The sequence below is a fragment of the Uloborus diversus genome, chromosome 8, assembly GCF_026930045.1.
Source record: "Uloborus diversus isolate 005 chromosome 8, Udiv.v.3.1, whole genome shotgun sequence".
Classification (NCBI taxonomy): Eukaryota; Metazoa; Arthropoda; class Arachnida; order Araneae; family Uloboridae; genus Uloborus; species Uloborus diversus.
Genome location: NC_072738.1, coordinates 82,069,555 through 82,085,878, shown reverse-complemented (window position 1 = coordinate 82,085,878; position 16,324 = coordinate 82,069,555). Strand labels below are relative to the sequence as shown.

Sequence of the window (16,324 nt, the reverse complement as noted above, 5' to 3'; positions counted from 1 at the left end):
TAATTTATATTTCACAACATACAAGCTACTTGTGATCAGTGGCAGCAATTGGGACTTATAAGTGAGGGGGGAGGGGGCAAAGAAAACTGAAAGCCATGGAACTTTTAGCTGCAGCAAAAAAGAGGGAAAAAGAGAGAGAGAAAAGGTACAAAATTTTGTTAGGGCTGGTTTTGAGAATATTGAAGCAGATAAGTGAACAATGATGAAAGTTTAACTACTTAACTCACATTTTCTTAAGATTTTGACAAATTTTGTAACTAACTTTCCCTGAAGAATCACTGAGACATGAATTAGACTTACATTGTTTATGCCTAAGTATTTTGTGGTGTCACAAACACTTGGTGATAATTTGTTAAACAAATATGGTTCATTTAATTAAAACAATTTATTTACTAATACCTAAACAATGAATACATAAACTAAAAGCTACTGCTAGTATTAAATAATGTTTCATAGACAGATATACAAAGTAAAACAAATAATTATGTTCTGAAAGCTTTGACATTTTTGCTTTTTTTATAATTTCTAGTTTTGGTTCCTAAATTGGAAAATAAAATATAAATTTATGTTAAAAGTGAGGGTCGCCCCCTCCCCTCCACCGGATCACCGCCACTGCTTGTGCTAATGATGGTAATATGTCTCTTTACTTTGTTCCCGTATTTATTACTGGCATAGATGACGATAAAATTCTCCGAGAGCAATGATAGTGATTAATTTTCATGCTTGCTTTAGGTAAGCCATTATTCAAAATTTTCGTTATGATCACTATTAATATTACTGTTGTAAGGCAACAAATTTTTGTAACAGAGTATTTTATATTTAATCATTTAATGGGGAAATTACTTGAGATTTACTGGTTTCCATCCTAACTGAAATAAAAATTTTGTCTTAGAATTTATTTTTTAGTTATGTTTAAACAAATCATTTACTGAAATCACGAAGTATCTAAGTGGTCCAGTTGCTGAGATACAAGCAAAAGCATGGTTTAGAATTTCCATGATACACATGTCAAGTATATTAAAAGTAATTAAAAAGGTACAAAAAACCTGAAGCAATAATAAAATGTTAAAGTTTACTCAGAATTATAAGCTTTGCTTATATTTTTAAAGAGAAAAAAATACTTTGTATTGATGATGCAAAATAATTAAAAAGTTAAAACTCAGTGGCACAACAGCCCATGGGAGCCAAAGTCTACCATGCTTATCTCAGATTACCCGACCAAGTGCTTTGGGGTGCAAGGCAGATGTTCTGGTTAGGAGGTGAGCCCAACATGGAACCCCAGTGTTTAGTTCCCAAGCATGTTTGGTACTAATTTTGCTAATAACATTTTATTGAATGTAGTTAATGCTTCAGAATTATAAGTTATTTCAAGAATAGTAGCTAAACATAGTTTCAATTTTAAATGCTTTTTGATTTCAAACTTACGATTCCTCTCTATAGTAATTATGATTTTGCTTAATGTAAGAATTTTATCCGACTATTTTAATCTAAGAAAAACTACTGTTTTCTATTTTTCACGCAAATTGCACTACAAAGCAAAAATATTATAACTAACAGAAAATTGCTAATAAAAATTGTTGGGAAAAAAAAACAAACAAATGACTGAACTTTCCAAATGAATCACAAAGAGACAACTAAAAGAGTATGTATTGCGATGGCAATGACATTATAGTACTTTTATGTATCACAAACGAGAATTACAAAATGTTTTATTTTGGCCTCCACACTACCATTAGAATCAAGGGGTATACTGTGGTTTCCTTTGTTAAAAACATATTTAAAAGCAAGGTTACTATAGATAAATTTATACATTTGCTACCGAATTATTGCTCAAATAATTTTTATTTTGAAGCTCTAATTATTTTATATCTAGAAAACCTCTTTAGTCCATATTATGTGCTGTTTGCATGATATTATAGACTACATCATCAACTACATAAAAGATGCTTATTTTGATTTTTATAAAATAATGTACATGTTATGCGTACATACAAGCGTAAAAATATTTACCCTTTTCTTTATCATCTAATTTGTCCATAAGTACAACTACCTGCTCAGAAGCCCCATTACATGGTTCATCTTCTAGTAATTCAGAATTAAGGATCTAAAAAGAATACAAGTATAATAGAATCAAGATGCATACAATGAAGGTTTGTGGCTTAGCCACCATGCACTATTGAAGCTCTAAGAAAAAACATGCATAATAAATATTCAAAGGCTACAGATTTGGACACTTCTACAAGATCTCCAGGAATTTGTACACAAATGTTACAGGCTGAAGTCAGTCAGCCAGTGAATTAATAGTTTAATTCCAGCAAAGAAAAATGGTATAACCAAAAGCACACATTCAGCAAAAATAATATGGCTTCAAAAACTTCTGATGATGGTAGACTTTTTTTTATTTTTAATTTTAGTTTTATATCTTTGAAAATGAAGTGATTTATGTGCAATAGTTATCAAAGAACAGCTATAAAAACTTGCAGTGAAGCACTGTTTATACATCTTGAAGGGACTTCATAAAAAAAGAATATAAATAGAAAAAAGTAAAGAAGCTATACGTTAATATGTATTGAACTCTGCAGTGACCAATTTTAAAAACATATAAATGTTTTTAAAATGTATAAACAAAACACGTACAGATGGTGCTCACTGTATTTTCAATGAGTGGCATGTCTCTTAACAAACAGACTAATTTAGAATTTGGTTTTATGGGAATAACTGAAGAACACAACCTACTGAGCGCTGCACAATGGTGAATATAATGGCTGGTGCGTCTGCTGGGGTATTTCTTTTAGAAGTGTCTTTGAACAACAACATCATTAGTTGCGGACTACAATTTATGATAGAAGACATCAATAATTAATTGAAAAAAGTCAAAGGAAAGAAATCAAAATCGTAGCTAAATAATAAGGAATGGCAGATTTTCTCTGTGACTCGCTTCACTCCCCAAACTGTCAGCAGCTACTTCGCATTTCTGCCGAAAGAAATATGAACTTTTTGGAAACAACTTGCAATGAATATACCTTTACAAATGTTGATACCAACCTGGCTATCAGCCTCTAGATGTCCTGGATGACAAGCAGGCACAAATTTCAACAGTGCAGATTTTATTTCATATCTATGGTACAGAAAAAATAACAGGGATGGGGCGGCCAGGAATTGCTGCTCTCTGAGCAGACAAAGCCTAGAGACATGTCTTTACAGCCAGACATGTTTGCATAGATTTTAACAGTATGAAACCTCGTTTGACATGCTATGTACAATTCCTAGATGATAATATGAAAATCCTGATGAAAAAATAATATTGCAAAAGAGCTACTCTTCTGTAAAAACATCATCAAGGTTTATTAAATATCCTTAACACACTTACGATCAGTGGTGTTCCCGTAGGGTACACTCCATATACTCTCAAACATTTTTTAGACATATAGCATATACCCTGAAGCTTCATAAATTTTCATATTATGACATACTACGTATATGATCACATGCACAAATTGTGCGTGATGGGTTACTGGGAGAAAAATTTACCCTCAGAAAAATTGATGGGAACATCACTGCTTATGATACATTAAAAAATGCCTGTAATACAATTATAAGGTACCTATTGAAAATGGGGCGACTATCGATTTCCTTAAATTTTCAATACCAACATAAAATTGAACTACTGAAGTGGTTTTTAAAAAATATCATTTAAAAAGATCTAAATACTTAAAGGTATTCTATATGTCAGGGGCTCTCAAACTGGGTGCCTCAAGAATTGACAAGGGGTGTCGTGAAGCGTCTGGGCTTTGTGACAATGTCCTTCAGGGCTTGGAAAGCTTATTAAAGAAACATATTGCCAATACAGCAACAATGTTAACTTTACTGGAGAAAGAAACTGTACAAGTTTTGTTTTCTAAATATTCAACATATGAACCTTTTGTACAGGACCGCAACAAGACTTTTGTTTCCGAGGGGGTTTTAACAAACATTCTTTGAAACATTTATATGGTCTATCAAATTTGGTTTCATGTGAATTCCATTGATATTTGTTACAAAAGATTATCTGAATGGAAGAAGAGGATTTTCTTACAAAACATCATATTGTTACTATATAATAAATGAATTTCTTATTAAACTACCATAAACACACAATGAGCTTGTACAATTTTTCAGTCCTACTAATTTCATTTCACAAATAAAATTGAAATGATAATAATAACAATATTATTTTTGTCAATAAAAAATAAATAAATAAATAAATAAAATAAATAATGGAAAGCATTTCTTTGGATGCAAAATTTTGGAGGGGGTTTGAACCCTATAAACCATCTCCTTGCATACGGCCCTGTTTTGTAATACGCCAGATATCAAGTCTCAAATTTAATTATTGTTTCACTCACTTTAACATGTCACGATCAATGGTCGTTCATTTTCTAACAAAATGGAGTACCCTCAGCTTTTTGACAGACGCTCCCGATTTCCTCAAAAAGGAGCTTCCTAGTCACTGGATTTGGCATTGTGCTGACGACGACAATCGCCTTCTGCCATAGCCCCTGTGCTCTCCGGATCTCTAACTCCAAGCGATTGGTTTAATGGTGTTACACCAAAGATCCTAAGTTTAAGCCCCATGGGCTAAGTAATTTGCAAAATTTACACCAAAATATCACAACTGCATTTTCTAAGATTGATCATAACATGTTACAGCGTTTGAAACAAGAATTAGATTTGCGACTTGATATCTGCCACAGTACGAAAAGTACATATATCGACATAAAACTTGTGCAGTTTCATTTTTCAGTAAAGTCAGCAATGTTACTGTATTGGTAATACATTTGTTTCAATAAAGCTTCAGAACCCCTGAAGGAATTTTTATATGTAAAGATAGACCAGGGAGCAATGAAAAAGTTTGAAATCTTTAAAGGGTGCCACAAGTCAGAAAAGTATGAGAACCCCTGTTATATGTTACACATATGATTGATTTATACTTATATTTTCAAATTCATTTAAATTTACTATCAAATAATATTTCTATATTAATATTATGCTCTACTTCATTTTTTATTTTTTCATAGTATTTAATTACAGCAGTCATTAAATAACAATCACAATGCTAGTAAGTAAGCAAATAAAATATTTTTGATACAATCAATGAAAATATCATAAATTAATAAAAAGTTAAGAAAAGCTTTTTTTTTTTGCACAAAAACATATGTATGCATATAATTATACTAAAAAAAAAGGTAAAACTTGTACTTATATTTTTGGCAAAAGTGAAGCTTCAATCCCAATTTCTATAACAAAAGATTTTTTTATGATATAAAAAATATATTAAAGAGCATTGAACAAGAGCAAATTGAAACAGAAACATTACAAAAATAACAAAGTTAAAAGAAATAATAGAAAATATTTTAACTTTTTAAAAGGAAAAATCATATTTTAATTCTCAGAACTTAAAAATTTGTCCTGTCTTTTCCAAGTGTTCCTGGTGTTGGAGAGAAACATAAAATTGAAAAAAGATATGAAAAATAAATTCAAGCTCTTCACATAAGATTAGACAAACTGTGTGTCAAACAGAATTCTTATCATCTTAATCAGGCATCAGGATAATATCCTCATATAATTAATAGTCAATGATCGAGTAACCCACGAGTTTCAACAATGAAACTCGCGCCACAGCATGATAATTTAAAATGTTTTGGTGTAATGTTTAAAATGCAGGGAAAGTCTTTATTGTGACAAGGCTGGACTTGATCCGGTCACTTAATAGTTTTACTGGTAAGACAGTTATTTTACGGGAATGAAAAATCAAAAAAGTGGTTGAAAATTAATGTTGTCCACTGGAGTTTAGTGTTAATCCACTGGAGTTAGGGGAAAGACTTCAAATATCAAAATATCACCAAACAGGCAATTGCTTGTAGAAGAGTAGAAGCACTTTTCACACATCATACCTTAATGGGCGACTTTCTAGTTCATTAATAATACTGCCGTGCTAAGCACAGATATGGTATCTGCACATTTTATCAAAATTGAGTTATTGTCACCAGGTGGTCGTTAGTAATTTAATTTACCTAAATGTCAAGTTTTTTGGCGATTTGTAAACGCGAAATATTAAAAAAAGCTTTAAGAAAAAAGTCGTAACTGCACTGTTTGCGGAGTTTGCTAAGGCATTTTGAACGTAAATGACAAATACTAAGCCTTTAAAGTGGTATCTGCGCAGTTACCATTTTTTCCTTATTAATTTATAGATACGGCTTTTATACCTTAGTAAAGTAGTTTAATAATGTAGCAGTTTATTGTAACACAGAATATTAAAATTAGTTTACCGTTGAATAGTTGATACAGGTTGATAATAAAAACTAATACAACTTTGCATCATTGTTAAGGTAAATATTCAGCTTTTTCTATTTAAATGTTTATTTAAAAAGCAAATTCTAAAAATAAAATGCATGTAAAATATTCATATTTAATTCTTTCATGCAAAAAAAATGCATTTCATTCTACGGCCAATAATATTTTTATTTAAGTATTGTCTGCTGTCAAAATTACAGGGCTCCCAACAAATTTTAGCTTCAAAAAAGGGTAAAAGAGGACCGTTTTCAATCAAAAAGGGGACTAAAGAGGACCAGTTAGGATCAAAAAGAGGACCTTGGGAGGACCACTCATAATTAAACCCTGGGAAGCACCAAAAGGCAAATTATTTGCCAGCTGGCTAAATTCATGAAGATAATTCGTTAACTGTAATAATGATACAATTCCTTTATCACCTGTGAAACTGATCTTTTTTATCCATTGAATAATATTATTTACAAATATTTGGATGGGAGGGGGGGGGGGGGCGGGGGGCATTTAGTTCATAGGCATAATGATACATTTTGACTTGAACCAGGGATGCTGGTAGTCTCACTGAAGGATAGATGAAGCTGCGCTTCATCTTTATTTAGTTTAAAATTATTTTTATGTTTTTGTCTTATAATGCTTCTTAATTGCATTGTATCCCTTTTCAACCAATATTAATCTGTCATACACCAAACAAAAAACGTTATTCTTTTGCTGTTTTCCCCAGTCTCTAATTTTGTTCCCATCTTCATCAGTTTCATCTAACCATTTGCTGAGAAATTGGCACTTCCCCATGACTCATACTGAAACCTAAAAAATATTGTTGTGATTTTCAACAAAGTTACAACTGAGTTTATATTAAAATTATTTTATACTTGAATTTTAAATTTAATCTCTTATCACAGGGTTCATACCTTTTAGGAAGAAAAAAATTTAAGCACTTTTCAAGAGTAAAAAAATATTTTTCAAGGCACTACCCTAAATTTGTACCATAAATATTGCATGCAGATTTCATTTAATGCTAACATATAAATAACAGAAAGTAATAGAAAATGTATGGAAAAACAAACTGCTTTTTCTACAAGAGACATTTTGATAAAAGATCTACTGTATTGAAAGTTTTCCTAAAAATATCTGAAATGCTTAATCACAAAGAGAAGCAGATAACATGAGGCTTAGTTTTGCAATATTCAAAGTATATTTTCAAGAATCATAAAGTTTAGATTAAAAAAAAAACTTCCATGATTGCACGGCCATGAGTGCTTTGAACTTTTATGGGGGGGGGACTAATTCCCCTCTTAGCATGACAATGAAATGATGTACATAAATTCATCCTTATAAAATTTTATAAATCAACTTTTTAAAATTTTATAATTCAACTTTGTTTCAAATACAAATCCTAAGTTAAAATGTTATGCACTCAATTGTTTGCATTTAATATCCCCCACCATAAAGTAATAGCCGAAAATAAGTTAATAATAACTAAAACTAAATTTTCAAAACTAGAAATTTGAATTAAAAACAAAAAAAGAAATATTAATTTTATAGTTACTTAAATAAAAATTTAAACGAGTTAATCTAATGTAATATGTCAAAACTTCAAACTGACAAAAATATAAAAATATTTATCAGATGCAAAACGATTGAAAGCTCAGATAAGCAAATTTTCACGAACCAAGTTCGATTTTGGCATGTTTCCCATAAAATAAATGTATTTATTTTCTACTAAATTAAACATAAAACATGCTAATCTAAGGTAGCATTTGGGAGAAAAACATTCGATTATGAAAAATATTTTAATATTTTCATGATGCAAAAAGATTGAAATTTCAAACACTAAAAGTTATTTTCCGAGTAAGTTCAATGTTGCCATGGTTTCCAAAGTAATTACTTCGTTAATTATTGAAATCAAACGAAAAATAAGCTAATCTAAAGTAGTACATGTCAAAATAACTTTCTCCTGTCAAAAACATCAAAATATTTACAAGATGCAAAAGGATTGAAATTTGAAACGCGAGAAGCAGTTTACCGCGAAGTCCGAGTAAGTTCAATGTTGTCATGGTTTCCAAACTAATTCCTTCGTTAATTATTAAAATTAAACGAAAAATAAGCTAATTTAAAGTAGTACATGTCAAAATAACTTTCTCCTGTCAAAAACATCAAAATATTTACAAGATGCAAAAGGACTGAAATTTGAAACGCGAGGCGCAGTTTTCCGCGAAGTCCGAGTAAGTTCAATGTTGTCATGGTTTCCAAACTAATTCCTTTGTTAATTATTGAAATTAAACGAAAAATAAGCTAAGCTAAAGTAGCATATGTCAAAAAAACTTCCTACTGTCAAAAACATCAAAATATTTACAAGATGCAAAAGGATTGAAATTTGAAACGCGAGAAGCAGTTTTCCGCGAAGTCCGAGTAAGTTCAATGTTGTCATGGTTTCCAAACTAATTCCTTCGTTAATTATTGAAATTAAACGAAAAATAAGCTAATCTGCACATGTCAAAATAACTTCCGATTGTAAAAAACGTCAAAATATTTACAAGATGCAAAAGGATTGAAACCTCAAACACGAAAGCAATTTTTCGCGATACTGCATATCAAACATATGTTCAGAAAATTGCACTGATGAAATATTTTTAAAAGAATTCAAGCAATGAAGAAACTTTTGATACTTTTTCAAAGTTTTCAAGCACTTGGAAAATAAACTTTTTTTTCCAAGAACTTTTCAAGGGCGTAAAATTTACGAACATATGCGCCTGTAAAAAAAAAAAAAAACGGCGCATGCGCCACGAGATTACTTCCGAATTCATTTGTAAAAGGGGTGGCTCATTGCAGCGTTACTATTACAGTCAACCTGCGACAACTCTAAGTCCCAAGGGCCCCTAAAACGTTCCAAGTTATGGGAAGTTTCCACAACAGTCTCAAGAGCTTGGGATCCAATAAAAACTTAGAGATAAAGGAATATTAGAGTTATCGAGATCGGAAAGTTCATTCCTTACAACAAACGTGAGGTTGAAACTCCGAGAAATATCGGTAGCACCCTGCTCCGATTCGAAGTCATAACTCCACCCCAAAACCTCTCTTTTTTATGGATTTCCATGCTGCAGCGGTTGAAGGAGGGGTAATGACGTCAATCTGAAGCGAAATAATACGGGAAAAGTCAGGTTAAGGCGCCGCGGCCGCGTGTTTGGGTGTACAGTATCTTTTAACGTAATGGAAAACTTTTAAAATCTGATTCTTAGGTAAAAACAATATAAAAGCGGACTAATCGGACTAAAATGTTAAAAAGCGGTCTAAAGCGGACCATTTGGGAGCCCTGAAATTATCTTCATGCTCGGTAAAAATGAATCTAGAAAATAAAACATTATAAAAAGCATTCTTTGAATGCAAAAAACAGAAAATTGTTATGGATTACAGTTTTAACTGTCCGGAGTTTTGAAAATGGTATCTTTCAGAAGGTAGATTCTGTTAGATTTGTATTAACGAAATAAAGCGAAACAGCTAAGTCCAAAGAAAGCAGATGTTTTCAGTATTGTTTAATGATACATTGAGCATGTTTTACTAAGCTATTTTTGTCGTATCTGTGCAGATACCCCTAAAAACGCCTATTAATTGTCACTTATGGTGAAAATAGCTTAGCATATGAAAAGGTTTTGAAAAGAAAATTGTCGTAACTACATTTATTAATTTCAAATTAAGATTTTTACAAAAATACTCTCTTACGGCTTTTAGATAAGTTATTTACGAAACAACTGCCGCAAGTTGAGCATTTAACTAAGTCATAAATCCAAGAAACGAATTATAAAACTCATTTTGAACTCTACTGCAGATACCACATCTGTGCTTAGCACAGCAGAATACTCTTTAATTGATAGTAAAACTAATACAAGTCATTTTTACCTGTTCCCAGTACTTTCTTTGCAGCTTCTTATTTTCTTCTTGCAAACGAAAAATTTCAGTTCTCAAATTCTGAACTAATGTTTCTTGGGCTTGAAATAATGTTTGTTCTTTACTTAGAACACAATCGCCATCGGGAGAATTTTCTGGAATGGAAGACAAATGAGAATCTGAATGAGATAAATGCTGATCTCTTCTTAATTGTGACACGGGGTGAAAGGAAGAATTTTCAATCAGCTGCATTCGAAGTCTTGCATATTCAACCTGCAAATCATATAGACGATTAAATATATATTACAAAAAAGTCTTTCATAATACATAATCATAAAACAAAGGTATAGGTCGGAACCAAATGAAAAGAGCAACACGGTAGAACCTCACTAATAATCTGCACTAATATAGGAGCCAGGTCATCCAAAATTAACGAAAGTACAAATTAAACAAAATAACTTATAAGTTGAGTACACCAACAAAGTACTGTACAATGTAAAAATTGTATTTTGAATTCAAGAGAATGAAATATAAACTGCGTACGAGAAAATGCAAAATGTGGTCAACCAAAATGCATTATTGTGCTAACTCGTCCTTTATTTTTTATACGGTATGTATGTTAGGTGGAGAAAATTCCCAGAGAAACTTAATGAAAGAAAACTATTACCTGCAACTTTTCATGTTCCTCTGTAAGCCTTTTCAAATGAACAGCCAAATCGGAAGTACACCAAGAACTTCCCTCTTGGGATTGACTCTTGTCACTCTGCAAGCTAGTAGGTGAACTTGAAGGAGTCAGATGCTTCTCCGTGAATGAAACCCCTCTACCATCAGCCTGTTTTACAGGCGAACGACAAGAATACGGCAACTTTTTACTGTCATCCGCACTATGTGCATTCCTCGAAGAAGAATTCTCGAGATTTTCGTTACTTTTGGAACTGCAAAAGGAAGGCTTGGGTTTCACAGGAGGTTTCTTAGAAACTGTGAGTGAAGACTTAGCGGCCGTTAAGGTAGATGTTCTCGGTCCTCTGATGCTTCCATGCCTACTCAGAGTGCTCGAGCCTTGTTCGGTTTTGGGCTTTGTGGTTGGCAATCTCAGACTTTTGGATCTTACAAGATTACTTCTGGTAGGAGCAGATCCAGGGGGCTGAGAGCCAACAGAACTAGGCTGATTAGTAGGCATTTTAATAGCTTAATATTCCTGCAAAATAAAAATTTAATTATTATCCCTCAGAAATCAGTAAAAATACTACAAACAAATGTGGAAGATTTCACAGTAAAAAAGAAAAGAAATTAGGTGCATCATTCCCCTCCTTTGCTCCATGCTATACATATTAAGTTTGATATCATCTCTAAATCTGAAAGTCCCCTTACTAGTCTAGTTACCTTTCTTTGAACCCTTTTCCATACAGAAATATCTTTCCACAGATAAGGGAAGGTATAGAAAACTGAACAGCATGTACTCCAAATGAGGTCTTACTAAACTCCTATATAATGGCAGCAGAAGAACTTTCTTATATTTGATTGAAATACAGTCGGATCCCGACTTACGCGATGGATGCGTTCCAAGACTCCTAGAGTAAGTCGAAAATTCGCGTTGTAGAAAAGTGTTGTGTACATAACTTTTTTATTAACATACCCATTCATTGTAGCCATTTTTAAACACCTTTTAAACTGTTGTAGACCATTTTTTAACTATATATAATCGTTTCTTAAATAAAGAGCTGAATTTTTTACCGCATTTTAAAAAAATGCTGCATTATTTAAACACTGCACTCAGAGTACTATACAGTAGATGCAATAAGTTGCATTTATAACTTAAAAATTGAAGATGATGATTTATGCTGCACAATCTCTGTTCGTCATTCTAATATATGTTTAAACACAGTAGCTTCGCATTTACTTTTATAACATTTACATCTATGGTAACACCTCTCTTTCAGGGTCTCTATAATCTACAATACAAGAGCAGATTCCAGTTTCATAGTGTTTGTATTTTGCTTAAACACTACTCTGCAAGCTTCATATTAAAACCAAGGTCTGGAATTTATACGAATTGACTCTTGACTTTTAATTGTACACATGAAAGATTCACTCATACCTAATTGTCATGCTACCTTCGACCCACTTTCTAGTTGTTCAAGCGTATCGATAATCTTTTCCTTCTCTTAAATTGTCACAAATTTTCGCTTTCTGTTTCCATCTTTGAACTTTAGATGAAACAGCGTGCCTAGGTGCCACACCATTTCTTCACCTTTGATATTTAGAATAAATAAATGAAAAGTGAGGAGTGGTGATTATACATGTACTAATAAAGCTATGTTTATAGTACAGTGTGTGGGAACTTGCGCAGTCAGTGATGCTGAAAGAATGAAAGTACATTCACGAAGTCAACGTTTAGTAATGAATAACTAAGCCGAAATTTAGCATCACGATTGCTTTCCATATATATTCGTTTTGAGAGCGAGAAATTCGCTTCTGCTCTCAAATTCGTTGCTCCTGAAAAACTGGCGTCATAGCCATTTCGCCTAAGTCGGATCACGTTGTAGCGGGAGTCGACTGTAGATCTATTGATAAATTCAAGAATTATGTTGGCTTTGTTACTTGCAATGCAGCACTGTTGACTAAATTTGATATCTTGATTTATTAAGATGCCCAAATCAATAACCTTTTCTGCCAGACTGAACTCTATAAACGATAACTTGTACGCTTATTTCCACGATCTAAGTGTACCACTCGACATTTTCCTACATTTACTGCTATACCCCACTTATCCACCCTCTGAAGGAAAGAGTGTGGGGGAGTTCAAAAACTAATGCATACTTAAATAAAAATAAATATAAATACTACTAAAGAAATAAAAGTAAACAAATGCATTCTGATTATATCACTTTATATCCACTCCATAGCATCATAGGGAAAACAGATTGTCACGAAAATCCCCGCACAAATATGGAGAATTGACTATGCACATTGCACACTGCAGAGTTTTTTCTTTTCTGATTGCAAAATAAATGTGGGAAACAGCTTTAGAATAAATTATGCTGATGTAGACACGATTATATGACACGAAAATTTTTCTGGTTTAAAATAAAGAAGGCTAAGGATTTTTTAAGGATTAACTTTTTATCCAAACTATTAATTAATTTACTTTTAAGAGTGAGTAGTAATTGATACACCATTTTTTAGGATGCAATAAAATAAAAATGATAAATCCTATCTGCCACGCTAATTTATTTTGCTACAATCTTTTTATTTTTATTTTTTTTTAAATCTAGCAGGAACATTAATGAAATTGATGAACCCCAGTGTACATGGACCAGTGAACTTCTGTGACTGGAGTCATTCCACGTCAATTCAACCAAGCCATGACACCCACCGACTCAGATTTTGATGAAACTGGGCGAGTTTAGTCCTTTAATGTAGAAAAGTATCCACATCAGTTTTTTCTTCTCAATCTGGTTTAGTTTTCATTTTACAGCCAGTCAAAAATTTTGAATATTTTGTAAATAATTTGTACTTTATTTATTTTTCAGCCAATTTTTGTGAAAATTTACAGTATGAAGGAAAGTATGAAGACTCCAGAAAAAAAAAATATAAAAAAATTCTAAGTAATATTTTTAAAATAGAAAAAAAAAATTTTCATTTTTTTTTTCTGAAAGTAATATGTAATATGTTTAAGTCAAATATCAACCAAAGGGTATATAATAATCAGAAAAATTCTTTTTTCCTGATGATCTTAGAAGTGTGTTCTACTTTTAAAAAAAATAATAAAATTAATGGCTTTTTCAGTTCTTTATATTTTTAGCTTAAAAATCAGCTTCATCTTTTTTATTAATTTATTTATTTTCCCTCCTTTTTAGCAAAAAATGAATGCATTTAAAAATATAAATATTTTAATTATTTATACATAAAATACTCTTAACTTTTATTTTAATCACAAAAATGCTTATTTTTTTACAAAATAGCAGTCTGTTCAAGCATCTAGCAGTATCTCTTCTCATCTTTTTTCCAGCCTGTGAAATTCTTCTCCTACTGCAAAAGTGAAAAAAAAAAAAAAAATCCTTTTTCGATACCATTCATAATTCAATAGAAAGGGACTTCCCATTTAAACTCAGGGGATTCCCCTTTAAACTCAGGGGGTTCCCCCTTTCCTTTTGCTCTATTGGTTGAAAGCAATGTTCAGTGGTAAGTCAGTCTGTGTCTTATGATTCTTCAGTGTGCATCTAGTTATTCCGTGTGTTTAGAGCTGCTTATGTTTACCTAGGTTTTACTAAGAAAAATGGAGGATAAGTGTAGTGTGGGAGAGTTGACATTAACTCAGTGTCAAATTTAGTTATGAAGCACAACAAGCTATAGAAAATGTTAATGATACGTCTGAAGATGAGCAAATTCTCCTGAAGCTAAGAACTGAATCACAGCAAGAATTGCAAATTATTTGTCTGCATCACAAAAGAATATTTCTGAAAAAGTTTGAATTTCTGCAAAACGTATGTTGTGATCCTATCAAAAAACAAAAAAAAAAATTATTAAAAAAGCATTATGTGCAGTAAATGTTCAACAGAGTGAAATCATAATGTCAAAGACACAAAATCAAACCAGGACAGAAACTCTGCTCATCCTGTAGAAATCTTTTATTGAAAAGTGAAGAAAGTAAAGCTGCAAGTAATGATGAAAAAGAATTTTTAAGCCAAGATGATAGTGGGTGATTCTCTAGGTAATGCACGGGACAATTGCAAGTAATTTTGTGAGTTATCCAAGTAACTATTAATTAAATATGGGATTAACTGCTATGCATTGATAGTATATCAAAGCATGTATTATTCCAAATCAGCAATTATTTTTAAAGGCTTTGGTTAGCTGGAAAAAATGAAAACTTAAGGCAACGCACGGGACATCACACAGCATTGAGTAAAATAAAAATTAACTTTAGAGGGGTTTTTCTGTGAAGTATATGTTGATATTTTTTTTTAACTTTAAAATCTTACAAGGGACTATTAAGTACCTATTAAATGAATTAGTTGTATCAAACAACCTCTTATCTTATAACAAAGAACGGTGTTTTACTATTGTGTAGAGTAACGCACGGGACAAGAAATTATAAAAGCTAATTTGCAGTTAATAAACAATAAATTTATTTAAATCATCATTGTTTCTTATTGATATAAAAATCCCAAATATGTTTATTAATTGTTTTGTAATAAAACAGCACATGAACAACTAAACTTGTTTAGTTGTTCTTGGAATGCAAGTAATGTTCTCAGTTTGTTGAAACTTGCTGTGTTCCTAGTTTGTTTTGTTTCCAATTTTTTTTAACCATACTTTTATAAGACCTTTATTTGTTACAGTTGTTGAGAGAAAGTGAGTGGTCAGACAAAATTCAATGATGGATGGAAATGCACAAAGAAAAGTTAAAATGACTAATGCTGAGAAGATGAAGAAGTAGAGAAAAAAATACATGGACAGCATAAGAGAGAAAAATAAGAATAGGATGCGTATAGTTAGAGCAGCAGAAAAAGAAAACCTTAAAGAAGATAAAGAATTGCAAGAGGAGTCTCGTAAAAAAGAACGAGAAGGCAAACGTAAATACTGAGAAAGAAAAAAGAACGAATCAAAACTGAACTCTTCTGCAAGTTTCTCTAAAGAGTTAGGATCATACAATTCACCACAAACATTTGATAAGGCAGTTTAAAAAGTTGTTTCATCCTTGCCAAAATCACCAAGAAAAAAACAGGCAGTTGTTGCAAAATTAGCCAAGCAGGTTGGACTTAATATTGATATTCCGAGTGAGATGGTGAAGTCAAAAAAGGGTAAAACAGCTATACAAACAGCTGTGGAGGAGTTCTTTCAACGACCTGAAATTGTTTATACATGCCCGGGTATAAAGGATGAAATGACCATATGGAAAGAATGGGAAAAAAATAAACTGAGAAAGTATTACTTAACCATGTTCATGAAAGAAGCATTTTGTTTGTTTAAAGAGTCAAATCCTGAAGTGACAGTTGGATTTTCTACTTTTTGTAAATTGCGACCAAAAAATGTTTTGCTTTTACATGAGACACCAGCAGATCAATGCAAGTGTATGGCGTGTGAAAATTTTTTCTTAAAACTGCCAGCA

The 16,324-nt window shown here is 31.9% G+C and overlaps 1 protein-coding gene across 1 annotated transcript in view; it reads right to left on the bottom strand.

The window, feature by feature from the left end:
- Positions 1–11,389, bottom strand: part of LOC129228451 (sperm-associated antigen 5-like) — a 32,711-nt gene extending 21,322 nt beyond the window's left edge. The window contains exons 1-3 of the mRNA XM_054863132.1: positions 10,877–11,389; positions 10,222–10,482; positions 2,011–2,104 (exon numbers count right to left, since the gene is read on the bottom strand). Of these exons, the coding sequence (XP_054719107.1) occupies positions 2,011–2,104; positions 10,222–10,482; positions 10,877–11,389 (868 nt within the window). The remainder of the gene's footprint in view (positions 1–2,010; positions 2,105–10,221; positions 10,483–10,876) is intronic.
- Positions 11,390–16,324: the final 4,935 nt, after the last annotated feature.